This window comes from Heptranchias perlo, chromosome 8 (genome assembly GCF_035084215.1).
Source record: "Heptranchias perlo isolate sHepPer1 chromosome 8, sHepPer1.hap1, whole genome shotgun sequence".
Classification (NCBI taxonomy): Eukaryota; Metazoa; Chordata; class Chondrichthyes; order Hexanchiformes; family Hexanchidae; genus Heptranchias; species Heptranchias perlo.
In genome coordinates, this window is record NC_090332.1 from 83,026,036 (window position 1) to 83,042,918 (window position 16,883).

Genomic DNA, 16,883 nt, shown 5'->3' on the forward strand with positions numbered 1-16,883 from the left:
CTAGAGGTAAGAAAGGCATGAGTGAAGGTTTTAGCAGCAGATGAGCTGAGGCAGGGGCGGAGACGGGCGATGTTACGGAGGTGGAAGTAGGCGGTCTTGGTGATAGAGTGGATATGTGGTCGGAAGTTCATCTCAGGGTCAAATAGGATGCCAAGGTTGCAAATGGTCTATTTCAGCCTCAGACAATGGCCAGGGAGAAAGGACGGAGTCGGTGGCTAGGGATCGGAGTTTGCTTCGGTCTTCCTAATATTTAGTTGGAGGAAATTTTTGCTCATTCAGTGGTTGGACAAGTGAGAGACAGTGGAGGGGTCGAGAGAAGTGGTGGTGAGGTAGAGCTGGGTGTCATCAATGTATGTAGAATCTGACGTGTTTACGGATGATGTCGCCGATTGGCAGCATGTACATGAGAAATAGGAGGGGGCCAAGGATAGATTGCAGGTGATTGTCTGGCTATGACTGGATAGATAAGAATGGAACCAGGCGAACGCAGTCCCACCCAGCTGGACGACGGAGGAGAGATGTTGGAGGAGGATGGTGTGGTCAACTGTGTCAAAGGCTGCAGAGAGGCCGAGAAGGGTGAGGAGCGATAATTTACCTCGGTCACAATCACATAGGATGTGACCATGAATTTGTGACTCTGGTAAGGACCGTTTCAGTACTGTGGCAGGGGCAGAAACCTGATTGGAGGGATTCAAACATGGAATTGCGGGAAAGATGGGCACAAATTTGGGAGGCAACAACACGTTCAAGGACTTTGGAGAGGAAAGAGAGGTTGGAGATGGGGCGGTAGTTTGCAAGGACAGAGGGGTCAAGGGTGGTTTTATTGAGGTGGGGAGTGATGATGGCAGATTTGAAGGGAAGGAGGACAGTACCTGAGGAGAGAGAACCGTTAACTATATCAGCTAACATGGGGGCCAGGAAGGGAAGTTGGGCGGTCAGCAGTTTGGTGGGAATAGGGTCGAGGGAGCAGGAGGTGAGTCTCATGGTCAAGATGAGCTCGGAGAGGGCATGAGGGGAGATCGGAAAGAAACTAGAGAACGATGCAAGTTCAGGGCTAGGGCAGGGGGCAGCGTTAGGGGAAGTTTGGCTTGGTGAGATAGGGAAGGGAGGGAAATGGGAGAGGCAGCTGAACAGACGGTGTCAATCATTGTGACAAAGAAGCCCACGAGCTCCTCGCACTTGTTGTTGGCGGTGAGGGTGGAGAAAGCAGGGGAGAGGGGTTTAAGAAGACGGTTTGTAGTGGAGAATAGAAGCCGGGGGTTATCTTTGCTTTCCAGGATGATCCTGGAATATTGAGCAGTTTAGGCAGAGGAGAGCAGGACCCGATAGTGCTTTATGTGGTCCAACCAGATCTGGCGATGAATGGCTAAACCAGTTGTCCGCCATAAACGTTCAAGTCTGCGTCCCTTGGACTTAAGAAAGCTGAGATGACGGCCATACCGGGGGAACAACCAGAGTGAGAGAGAGTAATGGTTTTAATGGGGACAAAGGTATCAAAGGTGGAGGTGAGGGTGTGATTGAGCAGATCAGTAGCTGCAAAAATGGTGGATAAAGAAAGAAGTGGGATTGGGAGGGGGAAGGGGGATGTGGGTGGAGAAGGATACATGGAAGTGATCAGAGATGGCCTTACCCGTGATTGTCACGATGGGAGTAGAGAGGCCACGTGAGCTGGCAAGGTTGAGTGGGGTGGCTGTGAATATGGGGAGTTTATATGGAAGGAGAGATTAAGGGGGGATAGGAGGGTAGTGAACTCAGAGAAAAGAGAGCATGATGAGTTGAGATGGAGGTTGAAATCACTGAGGATGAGAAGTCGCTCGGTGCAGAGGCTGAGGGAGGAAAGCAGTGAGAAACTTGGCGTGGTACTTGGGTGGGCGGTAGTGAACAAGGATTTTAAAGGAGAGGTGAGAGGGGTAGAACAAGGTGAGATGCTCAAAGGAGGAGAAGGTGCCAGAGGAGTAGGGGGACAGACCAAAGTGTGATTTGGTTATAAGGGCCACACCACTACTGCGGTGGTCTGGGCGGGGCAAGTGGTGGAAGATAGAGCCAGGCGGGAAGACTTCATTAAGGGGGAAGGTGTCATCACCCATCGGCCAGGTTTCCGTCCAGGCCATGATGTCAATGCAATCGTCCACAATAAACTCATGAATGTTAAGGGCCTTGTTCACAAGTGAATGGACATTTTGGAGGGAAATGTGGAGAGTGGCGGAGATGGCTGACCTGCTGGCAGAGTTCACAGGATCAGCGCTGGGAGGGGTGAGTGAGATGGGAAGGAGATTGGCAAGATTAGCCCCCAGCGGGCGCGCTGGGTGGGAGAGTCGGTGAGTGAATAGGATGGGGCAGTTGGGGTTGCTGCTCGTAAGGAGGCAGCGACGAGTGCCTCGATGGGCCCTTCGGAGGATGCCAAGAGAGGCACAGAGGGAAGCTGTAGGCTTATCTAAGAGGGAGTCAAGCCTGGGACGGTGGCGGGAGAGTAGGAAGATCGAGGAGTGCTGAAGGGTTGGGGCATGAATTTGGGGGGGTCAGAGTACCCAAGAGGGGAGAAATGAAAGAAGGAATGGTGACAGGAAGGAGGGGCCTAGGACGGGTAAAGAGAAAATAAGAAAAAAGATGCAAAAAGGGGAAATAGAAGCAATGGGCTCGGGTCCGGAGTGACAACCGAAACATGCACGCGAATGGACACTGGGAAACTCGACCACATAGACGTGGTTACATAGCAAGATTGAGATAGATGTGTCCTGGTAATAAACAGGGAATAGAGAGGAGACAACAGGAGGGAGTCCAAGGTTAAAGTCAGAGGTCCCGTAATGGGATAAAGTTGACGTAGATAGGGTGGGTTCAGCTTGGAGCATCGACGAACATATGTCCAGGTTCGGAGACAAGTGTAGAGGGCGAGTGAGTCCAGAAGCTATTTGAAGGGTGGAGTATCGGAGGACTCACTGCTGGAGGGATTTCCGTGGGAACGAAGAGCCAGGAGGTTTGCAGAATCGATCACTGGGCAGAACAACGGCGGCAAAGTTGGAGATCACAAAAAGATCCAGCTGTGGCGGAGAAATGGACTACGGCCCAGCAGAGTGAATTTGGTGAACAGGAACCACACTGTAGCGAAATAATGCTGAAAAACCAGTCGGCCCAGTTGGACTGTCATAAGCTCAGCAGGTAACAGCAACGGTGGGGGGTGGGCTGTCGGCTGGACAAAATTACCTTAAAACTTAAGCAATTGAATAGCAAATCAGAGTCACATCTTACAGTGTAGCAAAGTGACCACTATGGTACCGTACTAAGGTTTCTTTAACGTGAATTCCATGCTTTTGGGTATGCTGTTAAGATTTCTCCGACGCTGAAATAAGTTGTTGTGTTGACATCCGCCCGCGCCCCCCCCACCAACTCTGAAATCATAGAATCATAGAAAGGAGGCCATTCGGCCCATCGAGTCCGCGCCGGCTCCATGCAGCTAGTCCCACTCCCCCGCCCTTTCCCCGTAGCCCTGCAAATTTTTTTCCCTTCAAGTACTTATCCAGTTCCCTTTTGAAGGCCATGATTGAATCTGCCTCCACCACCCCCTCGGGCAGCGCATTCCAGATCCTAAGCACTGAAATTTCAGTTACGGAGCTCAAATGGTGGATGAAGTTTTTTTTCAGAAAGCATTTGAGTCCACCTAATGGACAGATCCTGTAATAAATTATGACAAGTGATAATTGATACAGCAAAATATGGAAATAGAAATTTACAATCGAAAAAGTTGACACAAAAGCGTGATCAAAATTGTGACAACAGGAAGCAAGATTTTGTAGGCTGGAAGTACATTTCTTATGTGAGATTTTTGATGCAATATGGATTAGCTGAAATTTGAACTCAGTTCTACTTTTGCCCCATTTTAAAGGGAAGTTGTTCTGTTTTTATAATGTTTTCTCATCCTTGTGGACTATGTGAATTGCACTTAAAAAATGTGTAATTTTTTTTATTCGTTCATGGGATGTGGGCATCACTGGCGAGGCCGGCATTTATTGCCCATCCCTAATTGCCCTTGAGAAGGTGGTGGTGTTGTTGGAGCTGCACTCATCCAGGCAAGTGGAGAGTATTCCATCACACTCCTGACTTGTGCCTTGTAGATGGTGGAAAGGCTTTGGGGAGTCAGGAGGTGAGTCTCTCGCTGCAGAATACCCAGCCTCTGACCTGCTCTTGTAGCCACAGTATTTATGTGGCTGGTCCAGTTAAGTTTCTGGTCAATGGTGACCCCCAGGATGTTGATGGTGGGGGATTCGGCGATGATAATGCCGTTGAATGTCAAGGGGAGGTTGTTAGACTCTCTCTTGTTGGAGATGGTCATTGCCTGGCACTTGTCTGGCGCAAATGTTACTTGCCACTTATGAGCCCAAGCCTGGATGTTGTTCAGGTCTTGCTGCATGCGGGCACGGACTGCTTCATTATCTGAGGGGTTGTGAATGGAACTGAACACTGTGCAATCATCAGCGAACATTCCCATTTCTGGTCTTATGATGGAGGGAAGGTCATTGATGAAGCAGCTGAAGATGGTTGGGCCTAGGACACTGCCCTGAGGAACTCCTGCAGCAATGTCTTGGGGCTGAGATGATTGGCCTCCAACAACCACTACCATCTTCCTTTGTGCTAGGTATGACTCCAGCCACTGGAGAGTTTTCCCCCTGATTCACAATGACTTCAATTTTACTGGGGCTCCTTGGTGCTACACTCAGTCAAATGCTGCCTTGATGTCAAGGGCCTTTGAGTTGTGACATCCTGTCTTAAACAAGCAATGATATGGTGCCTAATGACATAACTGTGGACTTTAGTTACATGTGCCTATATCAATTTTTGCTGATCCTTTGGTTAATGAAGCATCTGTAAAGTTATTTTGCCAAATATGATAATAAACAAAATAAATTATTCGAAAAATGGCAAAAAGGGTTGGTTTCAACATTTCCTTTGAAATGATTTAAGAGCACTATATGCAGTAGCATGTGTTCATTTATACAGTGAAAACTGAATTGGAGACTCCCTGGATTTGGAGGTGATGGGGCCAATACTTTTGGGGCCCATACTGGGGACTGCAACAAGTAGATAGTGCACTGAAAGTGTGCTGATCCCAAGGTCACCGTTTAGCGCCCCAATTTCCCATTGTGGCTGATTGTAATATAGAGGGCTTTCATGGGCAGATGCTGAGGCCTCCAATCAGGGGCAGTCATGATGACATCGGAAATTGCAGCACTGCTGTGGGATCTTAAAGGCTTGTGGCTGGTTATAAAGGCTTATACATCCCTGGGCTTTGAGAGAGCCTGTCATGGTAATAACGTTTTCTGAGGCAAGGTTAAACTTGGAAGCCTGGATCTTGTTGCAACAGGTCAGACAGTTGTGTTTGTCCAGTTTGTTCTGTCAGCACAACGATTTTAAGATTTTAAATGCCAATGAAAAATAATTAGTTGTTGAATTGATCAGATTCTCTGCAAAACATCAATTATGTTAAACAGGAGGGCTGGTTGCATAAGGGCAACCTGCTTGGGTGATGAGGAGTTTCAGCAGCTGCTGCAGGAGGTGGAGCAAAGGAGGGATGTCCTGTTCCCCTCCCATGGAAGGAAGGTACTCAAGGCTGTGGCACGCAAAGCATGGTAAAAGATGGTTGAAGCCATAAACTATAGTAGCGTTGTCCACAGGATATAGATACAATGCAGAAAGAAATGTAATGACCTTACCAGTTAAGAAATAGTAAATGTGAAACCTTATTTATATAGGCCCTGAAATTCAACTGGTGTTCTACTGGTCTCTCACCGTTAATTTCAGCGAGAGGTCACCCCAGGGAAATAGTGTAAATAACTGAAAATAAACATTTGTTTGCACCATTTCCATGAAGGTTCCTCCAGTCTCCCAATGGAATATAGTGGGAGACTGGTAGAACCCCTGTGGAATTTCAGGGCCATGAAGCCAACCTAGTGTACCCTATTCCAAAATGTTATGTCTTCCTTCAGATATGATAATATAAGCCTGCAGAGTGTCCTGGCCACTAAGGATCATCTCCCTGGTCACAATTTCAGACAATGGGAGGACTTCTCAACTTCACTGCTTGGGTGAAATACTGGCAAAGTGGATCAGCCACCTATTATCGAATCTGCCTGATTTTCATTGCCATTAAATGGAAATGTAAATTGGACAGGTTCTATAACAGGCAGCTGATCCACTCCACCATTTTATCGTTCAAGTGGTGAAGGTGAAAATATCTCCCACTGACTCCACACAAGTACTTTGAAGGATCTAATGCATGAAAGAACATTAACCACCAGCTGCTGCTACTTCCCTGCAAATCCTCATTAATGCATAGGGAGGGAGCTCAGCTAATGTTGGAGGGTGTCTTGATATTGGTGTCATTAATAAAAGTCTTGTATATCTCTACGAGGCACCTTTTAAGAAAAGACAGGCTAATGCCAGTGTAGGAGCACCCGTGACGACTCATTTAGTATTTTATATATCTCTATAGACCACCTCTCAGATGCTTCCTTTCCAGGCTGAAAAGCTCAAGTCTCTCCAATCTTCTCTCATGACTCAGACCCCCTGACACTGGGGATTAGCCTCATGGCTCTTCTCCACACTGCCTCCGGAACGTGAACGTATCCCTGACACGGAAGGAAGGTACTCAAGATTGTCGCATGCAGAGCACAGTATGAGGTGGGTGAGGACATAAACTCCACTAGACAGACACCTTGTTTGAGAGCCCTTAGTTACTTTGACAGCCGTAATTTGGGGAAAGAGCTACAGTGCTGCAAGGATGGAATTTGAGAGGTGTCAGGAGATGGTGAAGCAGGTGGGCAAGTCTCTACCGCAGGTTTGTCATTCTATCACCTTCCCTTCCCTCCAAATTCTAGTAATTTTCATAGACATTAACTCTGATGACATTCTTTGGAAGATGAAAGTGATGATATCGGCAGATAAATATACCTTAAGTTCATAAAATCACAAGATACTTGTGGATGAGGATGGCAATTCATCCATCCAGAACAACCCTACACTCCTCCCATTGCTGTAATTAATTGTTTTTAAATAATTCCAGGATTTTCGCTTCCATCACTCCCCCTGGAAGTCCATTCCATATGTTGATCACTCTCTGCATGAAAAATAAACATGACATGAGTCCTAAAATTACCTTTAACCAGTTTGAACCTGTGCCCGCTTGTCCTACTCTCACAATTCAATTTAAAGTAGTAGAATCATCGATTCTATGATTCTACTATAGAATCATAGAAGGTTACAGCATGGAAGGAGGCCATTCGGCCCATCGAATCCATGCCGGCTTTATGCACGAGCAATCCAGCTAGTCCAACTGCCCCGCCCTATCCCCGTAGCCCTGCACATTTTTTCATTTCAAGCACTTATCCAATTCCCTTTTGAAGGCCATGTTTGAATCTGCCTCCACCACTCGCTTGGACAGTGCATTCCAGATCCTAACCACTCACTGTGTAAAAAAAGTTTTTCCTCATGTCACCTTTGGTTCTTTTGCCAATCACCTTAAATCTATGCCCTCTGGTTCTTGACCCTTCCGCCAATGGGAACAGTTTCTCTCTATCTACTCTGCCTAGACCCTTCATGATTTTGAAAACCTCTATCAAATCTCCTCTCAACCTTCTCTGTTCCAAAAGTATTTTGAATTAACTTTTTCCATACCATTTAATATCTTGTATACCTCTATACTTCTCAGGCGCCTTCTTTCCAGCTTAAAGAGCCCGGTCTTTCCCCTGCCACTAGGAATCAACCTTATGGTTCTTCTCTGCATTGCCTCCAAGGCTTGAATGTGTCTGTCATTTATGGCCAACCAGAACTGAACTAGGACTCGAGATGTGATCTGACCTGAGCACTATACAGTTTGTTCACTAACCGTCTGATTTGTCTTCTACCATTTGGGCTGTGTAGTTGAACATTTTATTGACTTTGTTGATTACTGCTCTAAATTGGCATTGAATATGCTAATCACTTGGGTTTCTTTCAACTTCAACAACATTTTAGATATTTCGACACCATTCATGAATTATATATGTTGCCCATTTCCCTTCCTATGTGCAATACTTTACACTTGCTTGCATCTGCATTAAATTTCATCTGCCATTGTCCAGCTCACTCATATATTTTGTTTAGCTGAATTCTATCATTTCTCGGCCGCCAACTTCAATTTCACCAACCCATCAAGTTTTGACATCATCTGCAAATTTGACCAATCAGTATTGAGTTTCTAATTCTAAGTATTGATGTAAATTAGAAACAGCAGTGGTGCCAACACTGACCCCTGGGGCACCCCACTCATTACCCTTCCCCCCTCTCCCCACGCCCCCGCCCCCCCAGCAATCTGACATCATTCCTCTAACCAGTACCTGTTGTTCTCTACCCTTTAGCTAATTTCTCATCGATACCCAAGTTTTGCCCTGAACCTCCACAGCTTTGACTTTAGTTAGTAATTACTTGGGTGGACTTTTATCAAGTGCCTTTTGGATGTCTAAGTACCTAGTGTTGCAGGGTTTACCACAATTGACTTGGGTTGGCACTCCCTTAAAGAACTCGAGAATGTTGTCACCCAGGATCTTCCATGTCCAAAGCTGGGCTGATTGCTGTTAATTAGGTTATTATACAGATAGTCCTCAAGTTTATTTCTAATAATCAATTCCATCATGATCTGTGGAATTGAAGTAGGTCTGATAGGTCTGTAGTTGCTTGTGTCTGTTTATCACCCTTTTTGAATATGGGTTCCTCATTAGCAGTTTCCATTCTACTGTCTGCATTTGCTCTTGTGATTGTCTCTCTTTATGCCTTCATAGGAACTGCACAGCAAGCAGATGCTGGGCCCTCCATGGAACTTCCAAGATGCTGCTCACTTGGCACACTGCCACATTCCAAGACTTGGCATGCAGAAGCTCAATTACTACCGCCTTGGGGTATATAGATAGAGATAATGAGCATAGCACTGAGGTGGAGTCACTGAGCACAGGAGAGCACATCAAGAGGTGCAGAAGAAAGAAGATGAGGCCCCTCGTTAGAGGAAGAGAGTGCCTCCTCCAGCAGATACACAGGCAGTCGACCCAGATCTTCAAGGCACTGCTTTCAAGAGCAAAATGCAGCTAGAGCATGATAGACTTTGGAGTTATTGGGTGATGTGCCTAGCAGTGTTGGCAACATAGCGACAAGTGTGTGGGAGTGCCTATGCTGCATGTGCAGGGCCGGATGCACAGAATTGAACGCATGCAGACATCCTTGGAGTGGCTGGCAGTTCTGTAGCCATCTGTTGCGCACCCCATTCACAGCTGAGGTCTTGTTGCCAGTCTTAGGTTCTGTTATGAATGCTCAGTGTGCTACACTCCAGATCTTCCATGGCACTGAGGCCTCCTCAATGGAAAGTTAAGGGGGATCTAATGGATCTTTGCTTCTTAAAACTTGGTCCTGAATTTTCTTGCACTCTACAATATGCACACCTCCCAGCCTGCCTTGATACTAATCTCAGGAATTGCTATAACCCCCACATCATACTATCATGGAATGCAAAAAGCTTTCTACAATACAAAATCAGCACGTAATAAGTCATAATAGTCAGTTAAATCACTGGACTTGCCATATAAATAAGACACACAACAGGAATTGCACGTATTCAATTTAATTGGACAAGATAGCTGACATGGTTCCTCGCTAAATGAAAACCGCTTATCTGCAAATTTTTTGACTCGTTTTAAAGAAAAATAAACCGCTGATAAGTCAGGCCAGTGTAACTTCTGGATGCCCCTCTTCATATTCACCTTTATCTTTATGATAAATCACTGAGCCCCATTATGTATCTTATAGGTGCCAGACACACACACTTAGAGGGATAGATACAGAGAAAAAGGGTGTCTCTCCGTGTATGTGTATAAAATCCCAACAAGTTAAAGGTGTTTGGTCGTTCTTTCTGCATTAAGTGTGGGATGCGATTGGACTGTGACAGTGGCTGTTAGCTAGGAGTCGCTGTGCACTGTATACATGTGAGCACTGTGTGTGTGTGTGTGTGTGTGAGAGAGGGAGAGGGAGCTGTGCTGAAAAGGAGAGGCAGTCACTCAGTGGCTTTTAATAATGTTGCTCTCTTTTGCCTGTGGCGTCTCCGGGGTTTCAGTGCAGCTTCCAAGGCTCATCCTCCCTCAGTGACTGGGCACCTCTCCCACGGACTCACTCGGCCATCCCAGTAGCACTCGGCTGTTTCTGTTTGTGTGTGTGTGTGTGTGTGTGAGCCACTGATTCAGTTTCGTGAGGTGGGGAGAGAAGAAGAAGAAAAAAAAAAGAGACTGACAGTTGAATCATCATTATTATTGTTTTGAGTGTTTTTATTTATTTATTTCTCCCTCCTTTACCTTGAGGAACTTTAAATGTATCTCAATGGCCGGGGCACAGCCTGGGGTCCACGCTCTTCAGCTCAAACCTGTCTGCTTGCCTGAGAACTTAAAGAGAGGAAATAAATTTATGAAATGGGATGATGTGAGTATTGACACTGAGATAAGGTTCAAGCAGGGGGGGTGGGGGGAGAGATAACATTTTGTTTTTACAAGGAGGGGTGGGGGGGTTGAGATGAGACTGGAGCTTTATTTCCGAGGTTGCTGCTTTTATTATTTCATCTCGGCGTGCAATCTGAATGTAAATATATATATATTTTTAAAAATTCATACTGTGTTTCCCTCTTTCCGTGCATTGGGTGCCGCTGCAGCGGCGGCTGCCGACTGACTGGCGGCTCCGGCTCCGGCTCGGCTCGGCTCGGCCAGAGGGTGCGAGCTGAAAGCGGTCTCTCCGCAGTCTGTCACCGGCCGCTGAGAGGACGGAGAGGAGGAGGAGGAGGAGAGACATGTTAAAAATAGATCAGTGGTCCCATATCAGCGACAGTCTGAACGCATGGCCTCAGCCCCTCCGAGTGCCCAATGTATCCATTTCTCTCTCTCTCCGCCCTTAAAACAAAAATCTCTTCGCTTCCTTCACTTTAATGTATCGTATTGCACTTGTCATTCTCTGTTTTTCGTGCAGCGCCGATTTGCCTCGATGCAACTCGTGTCGTTTTCTTTTAAATGTGTGTGTGATATTTAGGAAGCTTTGGTTTTTTTTTTGTCCTTTTCAACAAACGTGTGGTGGCCAATTGAATCTTTTTCCCCGAGTATTCGAGCTTTAGCTGGAAACATGTTACCAGCAGCCTATGTGTCTTGAGTCTGTGTGTGTCTACCTGTGTGTGTGTGTGTTTGTCTATCGGTCTGTGTGTGTCTGTCTATCAGTCTGTGTGTGCGTCTGTGTGAGTCTATCGGTCTGTGTGTGTTTATCGGTCTATGTCTGTCTATTGGTCTGTGTGTCTGTCCATGGGTCTGTGTGTGTGTCTGTTGGCCTGTGTGTGTCTGTCAGTCTGTGTCTGTTGGTCTGTATGTCTGTCTATTGGTCGGTATGTGTCTATCGGTCTGTGTGTGTGTCTGTGTGTGTCTATTGATCTGTGTGTGTCTGTGTGTGTCTGTTGATCTTTGTGTGTGTATAGATCTGTGTCTATTGCTCTGTGTGTGTGTCTATTGGTCTGTGTGTATCTGTCAGTCTGTGTGTATTTGAGTCTGTGTGTGTGTCTGTGTCTATTGGTCTGTGTGTATCTGTCAGTCTGTGTGTATTTGAGTCTGTGTGTGTCTATCGGTCTGTGTATCTGTCAGTCTGCGTGTATTTGAGTCTGTGTGTGTCTATCGGTCTGTGTGGCTGTGTGTCTATTGGTCTGTGTGTGTGTCTGTGTGTGTCTATTGGTCTGTGTGTATCTGTCAGTCTGCATGTATTTGAGTCTGTGTGTGTATCGGTCTGTGTGTGTGCATCTATTGGTCTGTGTGTCTGTCAGTCTGTGCGTGTGTCTATCAGCCTGTGTGTATTTGAGCCTTATGTTTTTGACTCTGTGTGTCTTTTGGCCTGTGTGTATTTGAGCCTGTGCATGTCTGTCGGTCTGTGTGTGTGTCTGTGTGATTTGAGTCTTTGTGTGTCTATTGGTCTGTGTGTATTTGAGTCTGTGTGTCTATTGGTCTGTGTGTGTTTGAGTTTGTGTGTATTTGAGTCTGTGTGTCTATTGGTCTGTGTGTGTTTGAGTTTGTGTGCATTTGAGTTTGTGTGTCTATTGGTCTGCGTGTATTTGAGTTTGTGTGCATTTGAGCTTGTGTGTCTATTGGTCTGCGTGTATTTGAGTCTGTGTGTCTATTGGTCTGTGTGTATTTGAGTCTGTGTGTGTCGGTCTGTGTGTGTATTTGAGTCTGTGTGTGTGTCGGTCTGTGTGTGTATTTGAGTCTGTGTGTGTGTCGGTCTGTGTGTGTATTTGAGTCTGTGTGTGTGTCGGTCTGTGTGTGTATTTGAGTCTGTGTGTGTCTGTCGGTCTGTGTGTATTTGAGTCTGTGTGTGTGTTGGTCTGTGTGTGTATTTGAGTCTGTGTGTGTGTCGGTCTGTGTGTGTATTTGAGTCTGTGTGTGTGTCGGTCTGTGTGTGTATTTGAGTCTGTGTGTGTCTGTCGGTCTGTGTGTTGCGCTGAACTGGAGGTGAAAACGTACCGATCACATCGATTCGGCTCAATGATTATCCCCCATCAAATATGCAACAGATAACATCAGCAGCGGTGCTTTTTCTTTCACCCTTTAATCGGACCGATACAAATTGATTCTAAAAGCTGATGTGCGATAATGCTTTTCCTAATGCATTTACACCCGCGTGTTTTGTTGTTGTTGTGGGCATGTGAACCAACAGATCCGGTCGGGATATCGGAGAGGAGTGACTGAGGGCTTTAAGTACAAATGTGGTATTTTCTTATCTGAAGCGGAAGTAATTTAAACGGCCACAGTAGCGTTAAGAGGTTCACGGTTTTTTGTTGCATCGTCAGCACAAAGTATTCCTTCCCATTTGAAGGGTCACTGGTCACTTTTTTCCCCTTCTCCTTCCAACATTATGCTTTTTTTCTGTTGCGTCTTGTGAACATCCCCACAGCTCCAGCTTTACACATTTTGCTAAGAAGTGTGTGAGCTGAAGCAACTGAGCCCACCAACAGGTTCAGCTTTGTAAAACTCTCCTAACAAGCCCAAACAACCTGAAGCCACCCAAGGCATAAATTCTTACAGGTACTCCCACTGCTAAAATAAAACAGAAGCTAATAATCAATAATCGACATTCATTGGAAATCGAATCCAATTAATACTTGTTATTTACGATAATGATACTGAAAACTTTAAATAGCTCAGTCAAAATAACTCTATTCACAATACTCGAGTAACACAGAGGCATCAGCAATGTGAATACCGCTTAGAGACATCAGGGTTGGGCGCCTAAAGGAAAAACTTAACACCAACAGTGCCTTTAACGTGAGTAAAACGTCCCAAGGCGCCCGTAGAAATTTCCACCCAGAGGTTATTAACGTTATTCATTAACACCGTTAAAGATTAAGCGGCCAGAGCAAGTGCCTTGAGAACTTTATATTGACTGTTTTGTCCTGTTGCTAGGACTCCACATCTGTAACTCCCGTTACCTTGAAAGTGGATCCACAGGGATTGTTCCTTTACTGGACAGATCAAAACAAGGTGAGACTATTAAACTCACTTTCTTAATATGCCTTATGGGCTTGTGGCAAGTAATATTATCAAATGATTTCCGAACATAATCATTATGGAATCAGACTGCAAACCTTAAAATGTATCTAGATTTCGAAGTCTCAAGAATTTTTGTCATTACTAAATAGTTACTACTCAAATATTTTTCCACAATAAATGGCAAGATTAACGATGCTTTCACTTCTATCATGCTTGAAAGACTAAGTATTTTGCTGAAGCATCTTTGGTTGACTAGAGAATCATTCTGATAGTCTCGAGGTCTGTAAAATTTGAAGCAATACCATACAAATAGAAGTGACCTGGCTCTCGAAGAATGTGGAAGCAAAATCAAAACAGCTGAAATGACACAGTGTTCTAAACTGGTCAGTTTTCGACTGTTTTGATTTCTCTCTGAGCCATGTTATAGTTGGCCTAGAGAAATCGTAACTTTTTCTTTTAAATTCAGAAGAGAAAATGCTGGAAATGTGCAGCAGATTGTTCGATCTCTGAAAGAGAAGGATGGGTTAATGTTTCCAGAAAGACAGGTTCATCGAGATCTGATGAAGGGTTACACGCCCAACGTCAGGCTATTTTTGTCATTCAGTCACTGACAAACTGTGCATTTCCTTTCCTTATTTCTAATTTCCAGCATTTGTGTTTTATTCCTAACAATTGCTTTTTCCTGGCCTGATGATCTTTTTTTTAATCTTTTAGCAGTGGTGTAATGCACAAACATTAATCTTGATTACCATGACTTTTGAAAGCATAGATTATGTAACCGTAATGCAATTAATTCCAAATGCAAAGCTTTAAACTAATTTGCGAGATCTGTAAAATGCAAATCATGTTTTTGTTGTTTCTATTTTTATCTTCCCAAAATTCCTGCTGATGCTGACAAAGATATTTTGTCTCTTGGGAGACTTGGGCCAAGACATAGGGATGTCCTCAGGCTGTGAATGAAAACCTTCATTTAGCTGAAGAACTACAAAAACTTTGAGAAGTATTTTGGGTGGTATGTGTGACACGCTGTCTAGCAAAATTCTCTTCTAAAAGAATTGATTGATAAACGAACAATTCGAGTTTTCAACCAGCTTACGGCCTAGAAGTAAAGGGAATTAGGGGTTACGGGGAGCGGGCAGGAAATTGGACATGAAGCTGAGTTCGGATCGGTCAAGGCCCTGTGGGTGGCGGAGAGGGCCCAGGGGCTGAGTGGCCGGGCCCTGCTCCTACTTCTTGTGCTCTTTAGATTTGAGGTTAGAATCGGATCAGCCATGATCTTATTGAATGGCGGAGCAGGCTCGAGGGGCCGACTGGCCTACTCCTGCTCCTATTTCTTATGTTCTAATGCCACATGCATCACCGTTACTGTATTGCTTCCAGTTATTTCTATTGATAAACAGATTTTTTTAAAAATTCTAAATATTACAAGGATTAAATTATGAGAAGAGATTACATAAACTCGGCTTGTATTCCCTGGAGTATGGACGGTTAAGGGGTGATATGATTGAGAGTTTTATGATTTTGAAAGGAATTGTTAGTGTAAATAGAGAGAAACATTTTCCTGTGGTGGGGGAGTCTAGGACAATGGGTCATAACCGTAAAATCAGAGCCTGGCCATTCAGGAGAGAAGTTAGAAAACACCTCTTCACGCAAAGGGTGGTAGACGTGTGGAAATCTCACCCACAGAAAGCAGTAGCTGCTCGCTCAATTAATAATTTTAACTCTGTGATCGATAGATTTTTCCTAGCCAAGGGTATTAAACGATATGGAGTCGAGGCGGGTGGATGGAGTTAGGCTACAGGTCAGCCATGATCTCATTGAATGGCGGAACAGGCTTGAGGGGCTGAATGGCCTACTCCTGTTCCTATGTTCCTAAAGAACCAAAATAAATAAGGTGTTAAGATAATAAGAATGATGAAAATCTGAAGTAAAAATTAATTTTGGTATAAAACGCAAAGTAGGTTGGTCAGCAAACGTTGACATGTCTTTATCTTGCAGATGATTGCTGATGTACTGTGTTTTCTGTTTTTATTTAAGTAAATTATTATTTGGTTGCAAGAAATAGATTATTTGGCTGTCGTAAATTTCTATGGGATCGACCAGCAGGCTTGCCAGTGATGAGTCTCTATATTAGTTTAATGTGTGGTAGGAGTGCAGTGATGTGCAGTTTAAATTGCTTTCAATGATGTAATCTGTATCAGCAGTTAGCTTATGGTCAATTGGTGACATTTTTAATATAGTAAAGTACCTTACTTTTCTTCAGCTTCTCAGTAGAACTCTTGTGGCATGAGATATAACGACACAACATTCCTGATTTTGATGCAGCAACACTGTTTCTGGAGATGATTCAGTTGTCAATTTCCTAATGACTGGAGAGTCCACCAATTACATCTGAAGAAAATGTTGGAAACTGTCAGATAATTCTTCAAGACACAGAGGGATGAGAGCCAATTATATAGTGGATATTGTCTCTGTAACTGATAGCCAGCGTAGTCAATCACATCGACAGTTGATCGTGGATTGATTAATTACACACTGTGGGGTAAACTGGGTGTTTGACATGTGCGGAAACACATCAGTATGCTTATCTCATTGAAACGTACAAGAACATTCAAGATTCTGAGGGTAGATGCTGAGAGGTTGTTTCCCCTGGCTGGAGAGTCGAGAACTAGGAGGCAGAGTCTCAGGAGAAGGGGTCGGCCATTTAAGACTGAGATGAGGAGGAATTTCTCCACTCAGAGGCTTGTGAGTCTTTGGAATTCTCTACCCCAGAGAGCTGTGGATGCTGAGTCGTTGAATGTGCTCAAGGCTGAGATAGATAGATTTTTGGACTCTTGGGGAATCAAGGGATATGGGGATCGGGTGGGAACGTGGAGTTGAGGTCGATGATCAGCCATGATCTTATTGAATGGCGGAGCAGGCTCGAGGGACCATATGGCCAACTCCTGCTCCTATTTCTTATGTTCTTAAGAGGCTCCAAACCAAACACGATGGGAGTCGTGTGGCAGGAAGAGGAGGAGATGGTGGGAAGGTGAAGGCGTAGGGACTTGATGGGAGTAAGGATGGAGATAAGGATGGGGAAAGCATTAGTGATGGGGGAGGAGATGAGAAGGGAGCTGCTGAGGGCCACATTTTCCCTGCAAACCCCACTGGAAAATATTGCCTGCAGCCACTGGGACCTGCACTCTCCACCAAGCCATGTCACACCACATACCATCTCTCACCCGAAAGGAAAGAAGAAATTTTGAAAATGAGAGAGAGAGAGAGAAGCAGAGGAGGGCAGGACAGGGAGAAAAGCAACAATAGCAA

At 44.9% G+C, this 16,883-nt stretch overlaps 1 protein-coding gene across 3 annotated transcripts in view; it reads left to right on the forward strand.

The window, feature by feature from the left end:
* Nucleotides 1–10,034: 10,034 nt before the first annotated feature.
* plcb1 (phospholipase C beta 1) overlaps nucleotides 10,035–16,883 on the forward strand; it is a 646,154-nt gene continuing 639,305 nt past the window's right edge. For all 3 annotated transcript variants that reach the window (XM_067989433.1, XM_067989434.1, XM_067989436.1), the window contains exons 1-2: nucleotides 10,035–10,485; nucleotides 13,488–13,565. In XM_067989433.1, the coding sequence (XP_067845534.1) occupies nucleotides 10,387–10,485; nucleotides 13,488–13,565 (177 nt within the window). In that variant the 5' untranslated portion in view covers nucleotides 10,035–10,386. The remainder of the gene's footprint in view (nucleotides 10,486–13,487; nucleotides 13,566–16,883) is intronic.